At 32.4% G+C, this 22,373-nt stretch overlaps 1 protein-coding gene across 4 annotated transcripts in view; it reads left to right on the top strand.

Annotated features, from left to right (window-relative positions):
• The window catches only part of Tbc1d15 (TBC1 domain family member 15), a 59,185-nt gene extending 37,145 nt beyond the window's left edge, over nt 1–22,040 (top strand). For 3 of the 4 annotated variants that reach the window (XM_026386673.2, XM_026386671.2, XM_026386674.2), the window contains 9 exons: nt 453–556; nt 1,584–1,678; nt 8,167–8,283; nt 13,654–13,754; nt 16,933–17,032; nt 17,416–17,513; nt 19,518–19,634; nt 20,316–20,402; nt 21,621–22,040. In XM_026386673.2, the coding sequence (XP_026242458.2) occupies nt 453–556; nt 1,584–1,678; nt 8,167–8,283; nt 13,654–13,754; nt 16,933–17,032; nt 17,416–17,513; nt 19,518–19,634; nt 20,316–20,402; nt 21,621–21,839 (1,038 nt within the window). In that variant the 3' untranslated portion in view covers nt 21,840–22,040. The remainder of the gene's footprint in view (nt 1–452; nt 557–1,583; nt 1,679–8,166; nt 8,284–13,653; nt 13,755–16,932; nt 17,033–17,415; nt 17,514–19,517; nt 19,635–20,315; nt 20,403–21,620) is intronic. The other variant, XM_026386672.2, reaches the window with a different exon arrangement.
• The last annotated feature ends 333 nt before the right edge of the window (nt 22,041–22,373 follow it).

Genomic DNA, 22,373 nt, shown 5'->3' with positions numbered 1-22,373 from the left:
TTTACCCCCCAGTACTGGAAATTGAACCCAGAGGCATTTTACCATTAAGTATGTCCCCAGCTCTTTTTATTTTTTATTTTGAGACAGGTTCTCTCTCTGTTGATTGGAGCTTTGCTAGTTGCTAAGCCGGCCTTGAGCTTGTGATCCTCCTGCCTCAGCCTCCCAAGTTGCTAGGATTATAGGCATGTGCTGTCATGCCTGGCTCTCCATTCTGTATGTGAGGCAGAGTCTTGCTAAGTTGCTTAAGGCCTCATCAAGTTGCCCAGGCTGGCCTCAGATATATGATTCTCCTGCCTCAGCCTCTTGAGTTCTGATATTAAAGGCATGTGGCACTGCGCCCAGTTAAAACTACCTCTTAAGTATTAGTTTTCTTATTTATTTTCTTGCCAGTTTTGTGAACTTACACTATTGCTGTTTATTTTTTGCTAATTTAATGTACATGCTTTCTTCAGGGTCTTAGCCATTCATTGAGAAAGCAAGCATGGAAATTTCTTCTGGGATATTTTCCTTGGGAAAGTACCAAGGATGAAAGGACTCAATTACAAAAGCAAAAAACGTAAGTACTAGTCTTTGTTTATCAAAGAAATTTCTGTAACTTAACCATACAAATTAGTATAGAGTTTGTAAATGAGAATTTGAAATAGACTAGAAAAATAGGAAAATAATTTCATTTTTATTATTTTAACTTAAAAATTATGAGCACTATAAATAGTTCTAACTAGAAACAGTTAGAAGGACCTCATTGTATATCGGTGAGTATGTAAAAGGTGAGTATGATAGAAAAATTCAGGTCCTCTTGTTCCAACCTTGTGTACAAGCTTTTTGCGTACTTTAAAGATAATTATTTAGACCTGCATTTAAAAATGTATCTTGTTCATTTTGACTCAGTTATATAATTTATTCTGAAATTATAAAAAAAAACAACTCATAAGTATGTTTACTACTTAGGTTAGTTACCTTTAAATTATTTTCATGATACTCTTATATACTGAAAATTCTTTTAGAAGAATGTTTCTGTTATAAGTTATTTTTTATACTGAAAAGAGTTTATTTTGCAGGTATATTTCTTGTTCCCCATTGTCAGTCTATCCTTTGACTTAAAGCTACTTCTATCCTGTGGGGCGTTTTCAAAATCTCTACCAATCCCAGTACTTCTGAGATATTTTTACATTAACAAATTTCTATAATAGACTGGTTGGAAAATGGAACTCTTATATCACGTTAAAAAATCATTTATATTTAAAATTATTCAGAAACTTTAGTGGTCAAATAATTTTAATGACTAGAATAACTTTATGTATAATTTTAAGAATTGGGATGTTTTTAAAAGCGTACCTAAAGTTATTCTAGCATGTAGCCTAACTTTATCACATAAACTTTGTGACATGTATGAGGTTATTTTTTCGTTTGTTTTCATTCATTTACCATAACATAAAGCAAAATTTCACTGTCATATTTATGAGTTACCATCCCACTAAACATCATAAATGCTTTCCTGTACTATTTATAGAAAAACCCAATTAAGCAATGTTAAAAGAAAAGTTTTCAAATAGTTTTTTTTGGTATAAAATTGTTTTCTATAGTGATGAATACTTCAGGATGAAACTACAGTGGAAGTCTGTCAGCGAGGAACAAGAGAAGAGAAACTCGAGGTTAAGAGATTATAGAAGTCTTATCGGTAATTTTTCTTAACTTTGGAAATGTAAGAGAGGGGTTTACATTGAAGTCTTGATAAAATTAAAGAAGCAAAGATGGTCCAGTTTTGAGGTTCAAAAGAATCAAAATCGCAAAGTACACTGGGACTTGTATTATAAAGCTCTTGATTTTTCTCATCCAATAGACATGAATTCAGTCATTATAAGTGCTGAGGTACTCAATTTTCATTTTCAAAATGGGAATTAAAAAAAGATTATTTAGCTTTATTTGCTTGTTGAGTTGATTTCATTTTTAAAAACTTTAGTTTTTCATTACTATGAAAGTGATTTGTGTTTATTATAGAAAATTAGAAACTAAATATGAGTAAAAGAAGAAAATAAAAATTAGTTTTGTTTCTCTCAGAGATAATCATGGTCAATAACTTTGATTTATATCCGTCTGGACCTTCTGTAAGAATGTATACATTTTATTTTTTTAATTAGGTAAATAACTTAAGTAGTAAATTTTTGTATTTGAAAATAGAATATTTGATAGGGAATAACTATTCTCTTAAGAGGTGATTGATAGAATTTTATCATAAAAGTATTAGCCTGTGTCTAGATACTCATTACTGGGTTTTCTGGCTTTTATGATAAAGACCATGTTGATATCAATTATTGAAGGATACATAGTTTCTGTTATGTACCTTACAAGTCTGCTATCTGCCTCAGTTCATAATATCTACTTTACAAATGAGAAAATGGGAGCATCGAAAGCATAAATGATTTGTCTAAGGTCACATGGTTAAGTTTGAGCCCAATTTTAGTATTTACTGTATTATCATATGGTTTTTCTGTAATTTTGGGGTGACTTTGGATATTAGTGAACTTAGATTGAAACTTTTATATTGGCTTTGGAAAACCATAGCATCACAGGTATATAGGGATGTGTTGCCACCACCTCTCTTCCAAGAAAAATTCTCTCAATTATAGTGGAAAGCCCAACATACCAGTGATTTAGTACCTATAACAGAATAAACTGTATCCCTCCTCTATTAGGGCAGAAGGTTGGAGGTCCTGAGAAAGGGAGTTATCTAAAGTTTCCAAATAAAACTCCCTGTTTCCATTTTCAGTAGAAAAAATGGTAATGGATATTTTTTCCCTTGCTTGGACATAAAATATTTAACCTGGAAGGGATCTTAGAGGTTAACTGATTCACTATTTTGAATCTTTTTTCCCCTACATGACATATTCTCTTCCCTTTATAATCAGGTACCTTTGATGTTGACTGTCATCTTCTCAACTTTTATTGTGTCCTATTCGAATTCTTTCCAGGAGACTGGTAGAAATATCCAGATATTTCAAATCCCATAGCATAATTTGAATTGAGATGTATTTTAGTAGTTTTCTAATTTTTTAGCAGATAATAAAATTGAAGTCCAGAGAAGATTAGTGAATTTTTTAAAGCCATCTATTCATGTAGTTCCACATTCTAGACTTATAGTCAAACCTAATTCTTAATTAAATGTTCTTTTAACTATACTATGCTATTAGTATAAATATAACAGGTTAGTTTTAAAATTCTTTTTCTGTAATACTTTTTCTAAAAAACATTTTTTGAGAGCGTTTATTTTTTTTATTGCTGTGACCAAAAGACCTGACAGGAACCATTAGGGGAGGAAATGTTTATTTGGCTCACAGTTGGTAAGTCTGAGTCCCCAGATGGCCAACTCCATAACTCTGGGCCCGTGGTGAGGCAGAACAGGAACATTATGGTGGAAGGATGTGGCAGAAGAATGTAGCTCTGGACATGGCAACAAGGAAGCAGAGGCATGTTCAACTCAGTGGGGACAAAACATAAACCCCAAAGCCACATCTTTAGTGACCAATTTCTTCTAGCCACATCCTACCTGCCTACATTTGCCACTTGGTTAATCTGTTATCAGTAGACTAATCCACCGATTAGGTCAAGGTTCATAATCCAGTCATTTCACCTGAAAAATTTTACATTGTCTAACAAATGAGCTCTTGGAGGATATTGTATATTTAAACCATAACAGTTTGCCAAAAGCTTTTTGGGGGGTTTAAATTAATCTTATTAAGAGCAAAACTGGGGCTGGCATCATAGCTCAGCGGTAGAATCCTTGCCAATATGTGCGAGACGCTGGGTTCGATCCTTAGCACCACATAAAAAAATAATTAATAAAATAAAGGAATCGTGTCCAACTACAACTAAAAAAAATATATTAAAAAGCAAAACTGTATAGTAGCCTGTAGACCTTGTGAATCATGATGAGAAACTGTCATGTTCAAATATGATGAGAAACTATTGCAGCATTTTAAGTTAGGGTATCTTATTTATATTTTTAAATAATTTTTAACTGCTCTGAGGAAATGGGTTGTATAAAGGTAAGGGTAGGAATAGGCACGCCAGTTACTAGGAGGCAGGTATCTATGCAAGAGATAGTGGTAGCAGAGATATATAGAAATAGAAGGATTCATGTCCTATTTTGGTGATAGAATTGATAAGATTTTTTAATGTATTAAATATGGGGTGGAATTTAAGATATGAGGTATGGGGAAATTTAATTAGGTGTTTTCACCTAATAAAAGTATTTCACCCCTTAAGTTAAAACATACATATGAAATGTTAAGTGCTAATCACATAGTCTGAAGTGGTCTGATAGGAGATATAAATTTGGGTATTATTAATATCCATGAAATATATTACCTAGGATTAAGAGAGACAATTAGAGAGCCCAGGGACCCTTGTCTTTATTTCACTGTTTTCTAACTTTGACTGCACATCAGAATCACCAGGGCATCTTTTAAAATCACATTGATTATTTTAAGCATTCCTACATTCATTCATTCAATTAAATTTACTTAGTGCCTGTTATGTACTAGGCTCTCCTCTAGGCATTGGGGATTCATCAGTGAACAAAACAGGCAAAATTCTTGCCCTCAAGGAGCTTCCATTCCTGTGGGGAACAGACAGTAAACAAGATCAGTAAGTAACATGGTATGTTAGTGGTAAGTGCTGAATAGAAAAATAAGGCAAGGAAGAGGGTTAGGTAGCTTGTGTGTGATGTTGCAGTTGCAGCGTGGGCAATTATAGAATGCGTTTATTGAGATACTGATATTGAATATTGAGTAGAAACTTGTAAAAGGGGAGAGGTAAGTGATGCAGATTGGTATATAGGTAAAAGGCATCCTAAGCAGAAAGGATCAACTTGTCTTAGACTTGTTTCCATCCCAGAATGTTTTTACATTTTGAGGGTATAGAATGGAGACAAGTGTGACTGGGATGAGTTGGGATGGAATATAGAAACTGATGAAATCAGAGAGTAATGGTAGAGGATTAGATATAGATCTATGTAGAGCATTGTTATTGTAAAGACTTCAGCTTTTATTCTGGGTGAAATAAGAAGCCAATTAAGGTGTTTTTTTTTTTTTTTTTTTTTTTTTTTTTTTTTTTGGGGTGGTGCTGAGGATTGAACCCAGGGCCTTGTGCATGCAAGGCAAGCACTCTACCAACTGAGCTATATTCCCAGCCCCCAATTAAGGGTTTTGAGCAGAATAGTGACAATGATTTAAAACTGTCTGGAGATTAAGTGTAGAGTGGCAAAGGTGGAAGGAGAAAGATCAATTGAGGCTATTGCTATAGTCCAGGTGAGAGATGATGTTTGCTTGGTCTGGGGGGCTAGCAGTTGAGGGGGAAATGTTTGACTAGATGCTTGAAGAAGTGAGTATATGCTATGCAACTATCTGGGTAAAAGGCATTCTGGGCTCCTGACCTCTGCATGTTTGAAGAACAAGGAGACCAGTGTAGCTAGAATGGAGTGAGGTTGGGCTGGGAAGTAGAATGAGTTGGGTGGGAGAACTGAATATTTGTTTCTAAATGTATTTTGAAGGTTTAACTAATATATCAGTGTCAGACAGGAAGACAAAGATTAAAGGATGATTCTAAAGTTTTTAGGGGAACATCTGGAGAAATGGAAGTGCTATTTTACTAAAATGGGAAAAGCTATGAGAGAAGAAAGTTTGGAAGAGAATGTTTGGAATTCAGTTTTGGACACTAATTTTGAGATGCTTCTTGGATGTCCACATCTAACTAGGAGGAAGTCAGAAGAGAGAAAGGGGCTAGAGATAAATTTAGGGGTCATTAATATATAAATGGTATGAGACTTCATGAAACTATGAATTGGAAAACTAGATAAAATTCCCAAGGGAGTAATATATTTAGAAAAGAAGAGGTTTAAACCGAGGAAAAATTAGGAGCAAAGGAAACCGAGAAAAAGCCAGAGGAAAAGAAAACCAAATCTTGGTATCTTAAAAGACAAATAAAGACTGTATTTCAAGAAAGTATGACTAGGATGTCATATAAGATGAAGATTTGGATTCACCATTACAAAAAGTATTGAGATTATTGGAGATTTTGATTAAAGGAAAATTCTCGTGGGTTGGTGGATGTGACAACCTAGAGGTAATCCAGAAGGAGAGGACTTGGAGACAATAAGTACAGCTCATTGAAGTTTTACTCTAAACAAGGAGAGAAAATGGACTGTAGTTAGAGGGAGAAGTATGATAAGAGAGTTTTTTTGATGATAAAAGAAATAATGGCATATGGTTGAATGTTATGGGAATAGTTCAGTAAAGAAGAAGAACTGGAGGAGGAGGAGGAAATAAAATTAGTAGAGGAACTAGATAAGAATTGCTACAGTCCTTGGGTAGCCAGTGGTAATGGATTTCCTACATGAAAAGAGGGGCTGGTCCTAGCCATGATCATCAAAACTCATGATAGTGATAGGAGAGAACAGAGACTGTATAAACTCACGTGCAGTTATGTGGTTAGAATGGTGGGTATCTGGGAAGTTCTCCTTGAGTAGCTTACATTTTCCCAGAGGTTGGAGGCAAGATCTGAGAGTAAAATGTGGGAGAAGATGGAGGCTTGACAAGAGGTGTAAAGTAGTTGAATGTATTGGGAGAAAGAATGGACAAGGGAAATAGTGCATGATTGCCAGATAGCATTATAGGCTCACTTGAGGTTGGTGATGCCAAGTGGGGTCAACCAGCATTATTGTGTTTTTCTTAAACTTTTTTTTTTTTTTAGGTATACCAAGTTCCATGGTCAATTAGATTTCATTAGGGCTTGACTTAAGTGCTCATTTTGCTTCTACAGATACCTTATAAATTACCATTTTTATATATCATTTTTTGATCCCTTTTGCAATTTCTGCCTGGCTTGTCATTACTACGTATCTACATAAGAAGAAAGAAATACTGATAGTTCATGAGGATCTGAACAACTTTTTACTGTGTTTAAAATACACTAAGGCTGATAGTCTGTGTTGGCATTTTATCATTGTAAATTGTGCTTTAATTAGTAGAAAATTATTTGTCAACTGTGAAATGAGAATGAAATATTTTGACATTTTAAATTGAAATTTTATATTCATAGCATGAATTTTTTGGTATTGCTTTTGCTTATTTGTTTGAGAAGTATATATATAATCCTATAGATACCTGCTTGTATTTTGAAAACAAATGTGTATTTTAACAGAAAGATGGAATATTGTTCTAATAATTTTTAAAAAATGTATTTGTATAATCTAAACTTATGCTATCTATTATTAGATTCTACTTCATTGTGAAATACCATCCTATTTCTGTGTAAAGAGTTTTGAAAGTTTTTCAAATTATTTATTTTAATAGGGGAGGATAATTAAAGCTTTACAACAGACTTGATTTTGGAATAAATCATTTTGAGTTTGTTGTTTCTTCCTGATTTTCTGAGAAATTCAAGTTGGAGAATGCCTTTTTTGTTGTAGTCTCACAAAATGCACTTAGTAGGCATTAGTGTTGGTGAATTGAATTGTTAATACTTTTGGATGTGCTCAAGGTGATATTTCCATTTCTGTTTTTAATGATGTGAAATTCATTTCCATCATCGAAGTATGGATTTTAATTTTTAAAAAATTATAAAATTGCTTATAATGTTTAAACTGAATGGTATGTATATGAAAATATGGAAGCAATTTTTCCTAAAGATAAATTTGAAACATAACAAGAAAGTTGATAATGCTTCTTATAATGAAGGAGTAATCATGAATAAATTTCTGATTACACTTGATTGGCTACTAACTTTTTAAAAATTATTTTTTTCAAGTACTACTACCTATCACATGCGTTAATGATGGTCATTTTTGTTGCTAACTAATGTTAATTATTAGTGTTGCTTTTAATTCATTGAAAATATTTTTGACTGTGCAAATAAAAGGTTTCTATGTTTAGATTAAAACTGAAGAATACTTAAAAAAATTGTGAAGAAGTGAACTTGTTTTTGAACAATATTCCAAAATGTTACTTTACTCCATATTTGAAATATAATTTGATGAATTTTTCTTTCTTTATGTAAAACTTGGCAAGAAGTGAAATTAATAGCAAGTAATTCTGTACTTTTAAAGATATAAGCTTTATAAGAATCTGTTTTTTGAGAGGTTTTCAAATATGTGATAATTTCCCTCTTTAGAAAAAGATGTTAACAGAACAGATCGAACAAACAAATTTTATGAAGGTCAAGATAATCCAGGGTTGATTTTGCTTCATGACATTCTGATGACCTACTGTATGTACGATTTTGATTTAGGTAAGTTCTTCTCTGAAGTCCTAATTTAAAAAGACTTGTGTATTTTTATTTTAGAATTTAAGTTTATTAACCAGTTAAAAATAGGTAATAGTTCTGTGGACTAGATTCATAAGGATTGCTCCTCAGGGGACTAGAAATTTATAAGGCATAAATAAGTATGGTTCTCAAACCAGGAGCCCCAAATTTGCTGCGATAAACTTACAAGGGCACTGTGGAATCTTCTAAATTTTTGAGAGAATTATAGTGACATATATAGAACGCTGTACTAAGTACTAGCTGAAATAGTTAATTTAACATTATGTAACTATATTCCTTTGATGAAGTTATATATTTGCAGAACTGGGTTTTCTTTGGCCTTCAATCAATTACTGGTTGAAAGTAAATGAGAATAGTGGTATTTAGTTGAGTTTCAAGGTTTGAGATGCAGTGTAGTACCCAACAGATGCTAAGTTTTTAGGGCTTAAACACAGGCTGATTATTCTTTATCTGAATGATTTGGACCAGAACAGAAGTGTTTTATTAGAGTTTAATTTTTAATTTTAGAATATTTTCTAGACTTTACTAGTTGAGCATTCCTCCTCTTTTTTGGGCACCAGGAATTGAACTCAGGGGTGTACTTAACCACTGAGCCACATCTCCAGCCCTATTTTGTATTTTATTTAGAGACAGGGTCTGAGTTTGCTAAGCACCTTGCCATTGCTGAGGCTGGCTTTGAACTCAGGATCCTCCTGTGTCAGACTCCCCAGCCACTGGGCTTACAGGCATGCGCCACCCCACCTGGCTCTAGTTGAGCATTCCTAATTTAAAAATCTGAAGTCTGAAATGCTTCGACATTTCATATAAGCACTCAGAAAGTTCTAGTCGGAGCATTTCAGATTTCATGTTTTGGATTAGGGATGCTTAATCTGTACTTATGTTTGGACATAATTATGTAATAATTGGAGCTGTTATTTCTTTGAGTCTAGAAGTGCCTTCTAAAAAATTACTGGGAGTGTAAAAATGCCATGAACTGAGAAAACTTGGGAATCAATGTGCATTTCATTTCTGGTATGATTTGATGTCGTGCATAGGTAGTTCAGATTATTTTGAAGGGCATTTGAAATTTACTTTTCTTGGTAAATGTTCATACCAAATATGAGTTGTTAGCACTGTGCTGGAGGTGAAAATAGAAAATTGTATAGAGAAAGGATGCTAAGGGGTGGAAAACTTAAGTAAGGAACTAGTATTTTAAGGGACAAGAGAATTTGAGCAGTTTCTTTAAAAGGACCATCAAATCCCAAAACATCAGCCTTTAAATCAGTAAGATAAGCGAGTTCTTAGTTACCTACCATGTGAATTGTTTCCAGTTAGACAATAATAGAAATAGTTGTTTTCCAGATTACTTTTGTAGAGCTGTAAATATCTGGAGAAGATGTTTGGATACTTTGCACATTGAACCCAAATAAACCTGGAATTATGGATACATTTCCTTCACTATTTGTATGTATTTATATTTTCTTTTTTTTTAAGAGAGAGAGAGAATTTTTAATATTTATTTTTTAGTTTTCAGCAGACACACACAACATCTTTGTTTGTATGTGGTACTGAGGATCGAACCCGGGCTGCACGCATGCCAGGCAAGCGCGCTACCGCTTGAGCCACATCCCCAGCCCCTGTATTTATGTTTTCTTGTCTTTATAAATTGAGGGAAGATGTAAGTTCGTTTGTGGGTATTGAGGTAACAGCCTATTTGGTGAGAATAAGTTGAAAATCACAAGGTTTTCTTTAAAAGCTAAAATGCAGCCAGTCCTGTCTGTCGTATCGTTAGTGAGCTTCAGAGTGGATCATTTAAAGCATATTGGTAGATTGCTTTTCATGTTACAGAGTGAGTTTTACTTTAATTTTAATGGTAGTCTTTTGAAGAAGTAGGGAGGTAATTCCCACTTTATGAGTAAGGTTATACTAATAGAAACAGTGACTTGAGTTCACACAGGTAGTAAATAATTGGCTTGGAGTAGAGCCCCAGAACTTTATAGCAGGCTGGCATTCTTAATCCCTCCATCTTCAGTACCCCAGTCCCTTGCTGTTTTAATTTCTCTTACCACTGTAGGACATCAGACTATTGTTTTTGGCAATAGTAGTCATTGCTCCATTCTCTCAGGTGGTAATTTTGAGAAAGGAATTTGCACATAGTCCTGTATCTTGACAGGAACACATTCTGAGAAATGTGTAAACTTGCCTCTCCCATTTGTCTATACCAACTCCACATTCTTTCTATTCAGGCATTTCAGTTATCTGAAACACAGTCAAGGTTCCCACTGATAATTCTAGACTTAAGAAAAGTGAAGATAGTTCTTATAGCAGCTATGGACCAATGTCTCTTGCCCTTTATTTGCAGTAGAGCAACCTATGTTATAAATTTACCCTGTCTCATAGGTGATTCCATAATATTGAGATGTTTGGCACCTTAGCCTATAGATGATATGTATTTGCATTAAATTCACTCTCAATAATGAGAAAGTTGACCAAATGATTAAAAGCAGAACTTAAGAGTAATTTTTAATTGAGTATAGATACTGTATTTCAGGAAGTATCTATGAGAGAGATCTTTTTTACAATGTATATTGATAATCATGATCCTGTATCGTTGAGAAAGGTTAAATTACATTCAAAATATTACGTATAAGAAGGCAGGAGAGTGTCTAAAAGTTCTTTTAAAAGATGATTTTTAGTTCTCAATATATATATTTTGTATTTGATACTCCAAGGGATAAGCTTCAATTACCTGGAAATTGACCTGTATGTAGATTAAATTTTCTTTTCAGCACAAGAAGTGTACAATAGGATGATAAAGAGTTCATTTCTCACACCTCTCAACTGAAACAAATTTGCTTTGAAAATAATTTTAGGGAACTACTTTAGAAATTATAGTAGTACTGATGTGCATCAGTTAGTAGTACTGCAGAATCTGAGTGCCACTGAATGCTAATTTAAACACCTTTAATCTTTCTTTAATTAAAAGGAATTTGTACATTAATTCCATTCCCATAATTCATGGCATACCCTAAAGAACATTATGTATAAAATAAAATAGATTTAAGGCTATCAGAAGACGAAGATTAGTTTGACAACTGGCTTCAGCTAAGACTTATAGAAAAAATATGGTAGTGATCTCATATGAAAGCTGAAGACTTAAAGGATTAAATTAGCTTTTTAGAAATTTTTATTCATTATAACTTAATAAACCCTTATCTTTTCCTAGAGGAAAGGTGCTTTGTAAATCTTTTGAATAGCACTCTTTGAAATTTTTCCATCGTAGACCATATGCAATCAGGTCCAGTAGAATAGTACTCTTTTGCACTTTGTTGAATTCAGATTAGATTTCCATTTTGTCTTAATTGATTTAGACTTTATATTTGTAATAGATTTCACTGTGTTAGTGCCAGGTAAGACAGTTCTGATGTTAACAATTTAGTCTTCCTTCCAACTTATTTTTTTTCTTAAAATGTGCATTATTTTAGAAACCATCTTCATAAATTTGTAGAAGTGCTCACATTTAGATATCTTGTCATATGCCATTTTTTCTAGCTCTTATTTGTAAATGTCTTGATAACTCTGTTGTCTGCTACTGTAATAATTGAATGTCTTCCATGGGAACCTACATATCTTTTTATGCTCATGTGAATACAGCATACTTTGTCACAGAGGACATTGTAGACCCAATGAATTTATAATAGGATGTGTGGAAAGGCATAGCAGTAGACGATAGGGTATAGACTCATAGCAAATTTAGCTTCATCTATTTTCATAAAGAGATCTGAAGGCCTTTTTGTGTTACATGTTTTTTTTGTTTTTTTTTTTTTGGTACTGGGTATTGAACTCAGGGGCACTCAAACACTGAGCTACATCCCTGCCCTGTTTTGTGTAGTATTTATTTAGGCAGGGTTTTGCTGAGTTGCTTAACTCTTGATCCTCCTGCCTCAACCTCCTGAGCCGCTGTGATTACAGGCATGTACTATTGTGCCTGGCTTGTATTACATGTTTGATCTGAGTTTTCTGAAGAGATTTTAGCTTACCTGCTTTCTGGGGTCATTTTTAAAGTTTTCCTCCAAAACAATGATACATAATTGTGTATCATCTCTAGCAGAATTACCCACTCCACCTTTTAATTATAGACTTATGGGCTTCAGTATGGAAAAATTTTGGTGAATAAAAATGTAACCTTTGGATCTGCACATTAAAGACTATATTTTCTGCAAATGTCCCAAGCCACCAACCAAGAAATCTCCATTTAATTTTAACAAATGTACAAAAGCTTCCAAAGTTGAATATCCCTTTATTGGTTCAAGAATTGGTGTCTGAAATTGAATTGTAAAAGAAAGAAATTAAGGGGTTTATAGCATGGAATAAAAAGAAACTTGCTATATTCAGATGAAAAGCAAACCCAACACTTTTGTTTGTTTTAAAGTGAGGAATCTGAATTCTTATCTTACCAATTTTTCTTTTAAACAAGTATTGTAATTAGTGTCATGGTTGAGAAATTATAATAGCTTTAAGAGAAAGGTTAGAGTGACAATTTAACTACAAAAATATTGATTGGGTTTAATCCATTTGCTAGTATTGTCTGGGTAAAGAGTAACAAGAAAAGAGAAGGATGTGGATATGGTATTTTAAAAAGTTTTTTATTTTGTTGTGTGTGTGTGTGTGTGTGTGTGTGTGTGTGTGTGTGTGTGTGTGAGAGAGAGAGAGATTCCTTTTGAATTACCAGTGGTTTGCTTGCTAAAGCTGTTGGACCCTTTACTATTTTATTTTACTTATTTGTAGTAATTGGGCATTGTTGACCACTGTGGCCTTTCAACATTCTTACCTGGATTTTCGCAGCATTATTCTTCCTTAATTTTTTCCCCTTGTCTTCCTGACTGTTCTTATTAAATATATCTTTGAATAAGTGTTCTTACATTTAATCTTCCTCTGGTTTCTTCTTTACCTCCTTTTCTCATGATGCTGTTGCACATTATTTTTATTATCCGCTCTTTATAGGGATACCTTCACTAAAATGCATTCTCCAAGATACATATGTGCTTGACATCTCAATATAAAACTACTAATATTTCTCACGTGAATGCTTCATCTCCCCCCTCCCTCCCCTTTTCCCCCTCCCCCCTCCTCTTTCTCTCTCTCGCCTTGTGTACCTTACCAACTGAGCTGTATCTCCAGCCCCCTGTTTATTTTCTTTTTTTCACGAAAAGAAATACTTGCCAGTTTTTTAATCCAAAGGCAATACATAATTTTCAGTGAAATGGTGGTGAAGTGCATGCGCGCACACGCGCTCACACATACAGTTACATAAAGCATAAGTTTTCAGAGATAATATTATTTTCTTCTTCTTAGGCTATGTGCAAGGAATGAGTGACTTACTTTCTCCTCTTTTGTATGTGATGGAAAATGAAGTGGATGCCTTTTGGTGCTTTGCCTCTTACATGGACCAAATGGTAAGAGCAGGGATTTTTTCCTTAAATGAAACTCATTTTGAAAAATTTAGTTTTATAACTAAAAATGTTGGCAAAACTATGGGAGAAAAGGTACATACATACATTGTTGGTGGGACTGTAAATTAGCGTAACCACTCTGGAAAGCAGTATGGAGATTTCTCTAGAAATTAGGAATGGAACCACCATTTGACCCAGCTATTCTGCTCCTCAGTGTATTAAACCAAGGATCTAAAATCAGCATACTGTAGGGATGCAGCCACATCAGTGTTTATAATGGACAATTCACAATAGTCAGACTATGGAACCAACCTAGGTGCCCTTCAACAGATGAATGGATAAAGAAAACGTGGTATACATACACAATGCAATGAAGCTCAGCCATGAACAAGAATGAAATCATGTCATTCGCTGGTAAATGAATGGAACTAGTGACTATAATGCTAAGTGAAATCCTAAGACTCAGAAAGTCAAAGGCTGAATGTTTTCTCTGATTCGCAGAAGCTAGTGTAAGATTAGGGGAAGGGAGAGAGAGGGAGACGGAGGTGAGGATGGGGAGAGAATTCCATCAAAATAAAAGAAAGGTCAGGGGAGTAGAAGAAGGTGATTGAAGGGAGGCAGAAGGAGTGGAATAAGGGAAAATTAGGGGAAAGAATCTGACCTAACTTTCCAATATATTATAGTGATTCTCACCATTATGTATATTTACAAGATATTAATTTGAAAAAACAATAAATAGAAAGATCTGTAGAGTAGAAGAAAGGGGGAGGGGGAGGGTAAGTACTGGGGACTTAATTGGAGCAAATTATATTCCATGCATTTATAATTATGTCAAAATGAATCTTAATGTTTATTATAACTATTATGAACCAATAAAAATTTAGTTATTTAATCTTATTATATGACTGATTTTTATATTTAGCCAACTATGATGGAGCTTAAAAAATTAATCCATTGTATTTTCCCTCTTTAATAACCTTTTAAAAGATTTGGAAATACTGGTGTTGTTTTTAATATAAAAAGTAGAAAATATGTGCCTGTAGTATAGGAATAACCAGTATTTAATATCAGTAAGTGCTTATGTTCTTCAGAAGAGCCATGAGTCATTATAGAATATTGATGAAATAGATGAAGTACGTGAACTCTTCCTTCATCGGTTTTGGGCTAAAGGTTAGCCATGCCAAGTAATATCCTAACTTTTGTGAACATTTTGGATTTTGTCATAGTGACGGATTTTTCTCCACGTGGTTTTTTTTTTTTTTTTTTTTTTTACTTGAGTCACTAGAGTTAATATTTTTTAATTGGTTCTTTTTAGTGATACATAACAGTAGAAACCATTTTGATAAAATTGTACATGCGTAGAATATGTCTTAATTCTAACTGGGATCCCAGTCTTTTTTTTTTTTTTTTTTTTTATTGGTCATTCATAACATTACATAGTTCTTAATACATCATATTACAGGGTTTGATTCAAGTGGATTATGAACTCCCGCTTTTACCCCGTATACAGATTGCTGTATCACATCAGTTTCCCTTCCATTGATTGACATATTGCCTTTCTAGATTCTGATGTATTCCACGTGTTTTAACTATTTGTAAGTCTGACACTCTTAGCAATTGTTGTCTTCCCAGAAGTCTGTGATTATTAGAATTCAACTATGTCTATATAGACACATTAGTATAAAAAATAAAAAGAATTTATTGTCAGCAGTTTATCTAGGAGAGTAGTAGAGAGAATATTAACAGATAAAATAGAAAAGTCTTCTCAAGCAATCTGTTAGAACAAAGGCAGAAAGAGGTATGAGTAGATAAAGGCATATGAAATCTGAAGACCTGACTACATACATAGGTCACTGTATTTTTTCAAAATAAAATTAATAAATTTGATGCTGGCTTTTGAAATGACTTGTTTCAAAGGGGATAAAGTACTTTGAATTGATAATCATTTAAAATATTTCTGAAATGTAGAATTTAACTCAGAGCTTCTGGGGTACAAATGTGAAATTTGAAAGTTGTACTCTTTTTTTCTTCTACCCTTTTTGTTTGATTATTTTTTTTCTTCTTTTAGTATTTTTCACTTTTGTCTATTTCAAGTCTCTTGTTTGTAGTTTGAAAACTAATCCTCACTTTTCTTAGTTCTTTTCCAAATAATATATTTGATGATTGATTAGTTTTAAAATGATCTTTTACTGTTAAATTAATAAATTTTTAAATTAGTCCTTTGCCAAAAATTAATATTTTTGGATTATTTTAGATAATTATCAATTGTAACAATCTGGTGATATAATTTGCCTTCCTTATCTTTTTGATTGATTGATTTGCCTACCTTCTTAGTTCTAATTACTCTCAAGTGCTCTAGAAACCTGAGGCATTTGTTATAAAGGTCTGTACAACTGATACTAATTACATAAGAGCTCTTGTCTGCTTTCTTTGTGTTTTTCTTGTTTATTTTCTTTTCACTAGAGTTAGTATGTTCCTTGATAAAGGAATCATGTTTTTGTTTTATTTGTAGCTTACCAAAATTTTCTTAATGCCCAATCTGAGGTAATTGAACAGATTTTTGTAGAATAAACATGAATCTTTAAACCTCTTCTTATAGTAGGTATATATCTTCCCAAATTAACATCAATGTACTGTATTTAGCTTCTTACTATAATAGTTTTCAATTAAATGAAACCAGTATTAGTATGTTCAAATATATTGACATATAATGTCATACAGTGCATGTATACATACCCAAGAAGTAGTTAATTTTTTAAAATGAGATATGTGTTAAAATGAAGTTAATTTTATTTCATGTGGTCATTTGAAGGAATACTTAATGATGGAAATAATCTGATAAATGTTTATTTCCCAAATATATGTTCCTTTCACCAAGTCTTTTATGTTGTGAAGAAATAAATGTGTCAGTGTGCTGCTGCTATTCCTACAATTCTTTTTTTATCTAAATCAAATGAATAGGGGAGAAAATAATCCTTAGTTTAAGACCAAGGATTTTTTTCTCTTCCCTCCCTTTGTAGTGTTGCTTTAGCTTTTGAATTAGTTGTGTATTTTTTAACATACCTGCATGGTAGAAGTCAAACATTTGTCCTTAGACATCATGCTTTAGTTATCAGTTGTTATGTAGTATAAAATGTTTTTAAAATATTAATTGTGTGGTAACAGTTATTTCCTTTTGAAGCATCAAAATTTTGAAGAACAAATGCAAGGCATGAAGACCCAGTTAATTCAGCTGAGTACCTTACTACGATTATTGGACAGTGGATTTTGCAGTTACTTAGGTAAGTTTAGTGAATCAGAACTATACACGGCAAATTGTAGTATAATACAATTTTGATATATACCCCCCCAAAAATGTGAAGAACTCTTTAAAAGATGTAAATGCTCATTGCTATTGCTTGAGTTCTGAGGACTGAAAGTATAAGAATAAACTATCTTTATAAATATCTTTATAAATATAACTATCTTTATAAATCTTAAAACATTTTGTTCATAAAATGAATTAAATTTGAATTGTTTACTTGAATTGATAGAAGGCAATTAAATAATATAGGGGTTCTAGTTACCTAAAATGCAGAGAAAAATTTCAGTTTGAGAAAGGTCCCTTGGTTTTGACATAACTAGTATAAGAATAATTCATATATGTGTTTTTTCTTCTGTATAGAATCGCAGGACTCTGGATACCTGTATTTTTGCTTCAGATGGCTTTTAATTAGATTTAAAAGGGAATTTAGTTTTCTGGATATTCTTCGATTATGGGAGGTAAGTTCTGAAATTATTATGCAAGTGTAATATTTATAATGGACAGATTCAATTTATTCTGTAGAGTATAAATGGATTGTCATAGCCCAAGTGAAATTTTTAAGGTACTTACCTTCCAAAATTCTTGTAAGTTTGTAGTCTGTCCTTAAAAATTAATGACCTCAAACCTAATATGTGGTCTTTTGGAACTTCTTTCTTAAAATCACAATTACTATGAGATTTGAGGCCAAGAGGTATACCAGAATAGTTCCCTAGACCATTTGCTATTTATATTCTTTCTTTGGGATAATCGAATTTATGAGAGCCTCTGTCACATTCTGGTATAGGTTTGTTTAGCATTCAAATTGATGAGCCAGTCAGTTGAGTTGGCACTTAAGCTTAGTTTGTGATCTGTGGTGTTAGGAGGGGACTGGAATGTGTTTTGCTCTTTAAAAGAAATGTAAGTTATAGCAAAATGGCAAGAATAACATAACTAACATTCCACATTCCAAATTTAATATATATAAATATTTTTTTATGTTTACTACTAGTGAACCCTTTCTCTCTTTTCTTTCAAGAAAAAAAAAAAATCAAAGCTAGTTAGTCTTTTTCACCATCCCAGTTCCTTTTCCCTCCTGACACTTTAGAGGAAATTCATTATCATAGTTTTGGAGTACATCCTTTTATTCCATTTTGCACCTCTGGCAAATCTTGATAAAAAAAGAAAAAAAAAACCCTTTAATTCTCAACTGTCTGTTAATACCAAATCAGTCTACTTTTTAATACAATATTGGTGTAATGACTGATTGTTGCCTTTATACAGATGAAGGGATGACCAAAAATTTCCAAAGGAAATAATCCATTTGAATAATAAACTTACAGTGGAACTCCAGTGTCCTCTAAGACTTTTACAACTGGAAATTGATTCCAGTTACCATTAGAGAAGGCAGTGTGTAATGGAAGGATCATTGCTTTGTACTTGTTAGATCTGTTCTGAAATTGGAAGTAAAACTCACAGGTTCTTTGATAGAAATCATGTTTAAATGTGTATCAGTTTTGTTAAACTAGAATCTCAATTTCTTTAAAGGATGAATTAATATTTATTACCGCAAAGCTAGAATAACTCCTCAATCTGTGTTTATCAAATAAATTGGAACTTTTAATCAAAACTTTGAGGTTAATTTTATTGTAATTGAACTTTGGGAAATTGGAATTAGTTTGAAAATTATTTACTTCTTTTGAAAGAAGGAAACATATTTCAGGTATTCACTAATAATGTTGTTTGTATGAGCCTTTTTGTCTCTCCAGAAAAGATATTATTAGGTACAGCAATTAGGTACATTAACAAGGTCTTAAATCTGAGGGCATTACCTATATTCAGGGAAAAGTTTACTAATCAAACATTCTATGTTTGGGTAAAAATTTTGGATAATTGATTTAGTTTTTATCATAGCCGGAGGATACTCTGAATTATATAATACAATATAAAGCTTTATAAATTTGGAATGTAGAGCTACCTATGTATGTTTTTCACCCTATATACTGTATAATTAAATCTTTTTTTTTAAATTCAGCACATGTGAGGCAACTGGGTTCCATCCTCAGCACCACATAAAAATAAATAAATAGACATAATAACTATTTACTTATTTATCTACAACTAAAAATAAGTAAGAAACTGAAGGTTCAGAAAAATACTGAAAGTTCGTCTAACCCTTATATCATAAACTTAACCCCACAGCTGTGGCTTCTTAATAACACTTATCATATTGGTAAATGATTTGCATATGGTAGTTATCCACAGATCCAAATTTAGAATATATCCAACATTAGTCTTGATACTAGTTCCTTTATAGTTAATTAGTTACTTTGTAAGACTTCTTCACGTCCTCATTCACTAGCTAGAAAAATAGTAGGCTGTTCCAACTAGACAATTTCATTGCTTCCAAATTCAACATTGTATTTGTGAGAAAAATATTTTAGAATTGATATGAGTTACTAAATAATTCTTCTATTTTTTTATAGGTAATATGGACTGAATTGCCATGTAAAAATTTCCATCTTCTTCTCTGTTGTGCTATTTTGGAATCAGAAAAGCAGCACATAATGGAAAAACATTATGGCTTCAATGAAATACTTAAGGTAGTATTCCTTTAATCTAGATTTTATTGTTTTGGCTCTTTCCTCTATTTGGTGTTCCTGATATGAAGAACATATTCTTGCAATGTTATTGAATCCCTTGAGTAATTACTTAAATTTTATTGATAACACTTTGACTGGTTTTCTGAGAATGATGGTTCACCATATACATATTGACCAGTTATTTTTACTTGGCTAATGAGGAAGAAAAGGAAAATACAACAAATGCTCTTTTATGTAGTTTAGTTTTTGAAAAAATAATGCTTTTGCTTATTAACTTTGAGATAGCAGACTTGAGACAGCTGCTAGATTTAATGTTCTGTAAGCTTATTAGCTTTAAACCTCAGAATACAACAGATACTAGTATGGCAATAGGTAAATCAGTGGATGTGTAACCAATGTGATTCTGCAATCTGTATACGGGGTAAAAATGGGAGTTCATAACCCACTTGAATCAAAGTGTGAAATATGATATGTCAAGAACTATGTAATGTTTTGAACAACCAACAATAAAAATTAAAAAAAAAATCTGATAAAAGATATATTGGATTTCCTGTGTATTTGTAGTCTGTGACTATTTCTTAAGTTTTATTTGCAGTGCAATATAACTGGTAATAAGTTGTTTGTATAGTAAAATGTAATGATTTCAGTTTTGATTATAATTTATTTTATTGGTGTTTTTAGCATATCAATGAATTGTCCATGAAAATTGATGTGGAAGATATACTGTGCAAGGCAGAAGCAATTTCTCTACAGATGGTAAAATGCAAGGTATACATACAATGTTTCAAATGATTGTAAGGCTTTTATTCTTTTCTCTTTTGATGGGATCAAGAAAGATTTTTCTTCTTAGAAGTAAAATAAGTGACAGTTTTAGCAAGATAAGAGAAGGCACAGAGAATTGAACAGCTTTCTTTTTTTTAATATTTATTTTTTTAGTTGTAGTTGGACACAATACCTTTATTTTATTTATTTATACGTGGTACTAAGGATTGAACCCCAGGGCCTTGCACGTGCCAGGCTGAGCCATAACCCCAGTCCGAACAGCTTTTTGTTTAGTATCATAGATTTATAGCACTTAATTGAAAACAAATGGCTACTTATATCAGAGAGGAAACATTTAATAATAAGGCCAAGTGGAAAAAGTAATGAAAATATTTCTACTACAGCTAAAGAGGATATAGAATTAAAGCAATGATACATTATTGAATTAATGAATACAGAATAAGGAACTATTATTAAATGTGTAATGCCCCAAAATAAAAAGATTCTAATAAAAAATAATTAAATGAATACTAGTCTGTCATTGCATTTGTATTAACCCAAGCTCTTTAATTATTTGTAAAAACAAGGTAAATTTGATGTATTATCTGAATTAAAACCAAATCAATGTATATTTTAATATATATATTTAGTTGTGAATGGACACAATACCTTTATTTTATTTATTTTTTTGTGGTGCTGAGGATTGAAACCAGTGCCTGACATGTGCTAGGCAAGTACTCTTCCACTGAGCTACAACCCCAGTTCGTTTGATATAGCTTGGCTTGGCTTTTATATTTTTATAAGAATTTGTGTTCAGTACATATACTTAGTTCAGCTCAAACATTTGATAGCTGTTCTGTCTCAAAACATGTCGATTAGATATTTCTTCCATTGTTTACTGAGAGAGATTATATAAAAAATATTATTATAAAAAAGAGAAAGAGATAAATACCAAATACTAGAAAACTATATTTGTAGTTGTGCTTGGATGGAGTGGAGAGTGACTAATTTGGAAACTGCTTGGGAATCACTCATAAAATAAAAATAAATGGCTAGAATTTTGTTTGGAATGGAGAATCAAGGTGTGAGGATATATGACATTTACAATGTCAGAACAAATCTTCAGATTCTGGACTCAGAGTAGTCTTAATATAAGTGTTACTTCATGATTATTTTTCCTTAGTAGCAAATGTGGTTTTGTGTTTGATTTTTTTTCATATGCAGGAATTGCCACGAGCAGTTTGTGAGATCCTGGGACTTCAGAACAGTGAAGTTACAACACCAGATTCAGATACTGGTGAAGATGAGAATGTTGGCATGACTCATCCTTCATCTACGTTTCATAGTAACACCTTGCCCACCCTTGCTGCTAGAGGAGCCAGAGATGACAGTCCAACACACATATCAGTGCCCCCAAATGTCAGCAGATTAACACCTGCATGATCATTTGTCTTGCTATTTTTTTTTTTTTTTAAGACACTTGGTTGCAACTCCTTTTTAAGTACTTGAAAGGTGGACATTTAAAATCTTGGTATTGATCATGCTTTAAGGTTTATGGAAAGAAAGTGTACTGATGTTCTTGCATTAAAGCTTTACAAAGTTTTAAACTAATTATTTTTGTAGTTACTTCTACCAAATAGCCTTTCCTTTTCAAAAACATTCCTTAGTATTTTTATAGCCAAGTACATTTTATTTTCTTGCTGATGAACTGGAATTGGATAAATATTACAAGTAGATGAGTTGGAAATTATGCACTTTGAAAAACATTCAATTTGTTTACTCTTTAAGTTTAGTGGGTTTCGAATTTGATTAAATTAAATATTGAGCCTTTATATAGCATTTTGAGCTGAGAAGTAGATTGTTACCCAGTGATGAAATTTAAAAAATAAATGAATTTGTTTTTTTTTCTATTGTTTACAACAATACTCAGCTTAAATATTTATGCTGGTTGATTGTGATTTAAATTGGACATTTTCA

The sequence above is a fragment of the Urocitellus parryii genome, chromosome 5 (genome assembly GCF_045843805.1).
Source record: "Urocitellus parryii isolate mUroPar1 chromosome 5, mUroPar1.hap1, whole genome shotgun sequence".
Classification (NCBI taxonomy): domain Eukaryota; kingdom Metazoa; phylum Chordata; class Mammalia; order Rodentia; family Sciuridae; genus Urocitellus; species Urocitellus parryii.
The sequence above is the reverse complement of the archived record's forward strand: the minus strand, read 5'-3'. Positions and strand labels throughout refer to the sequence as shown.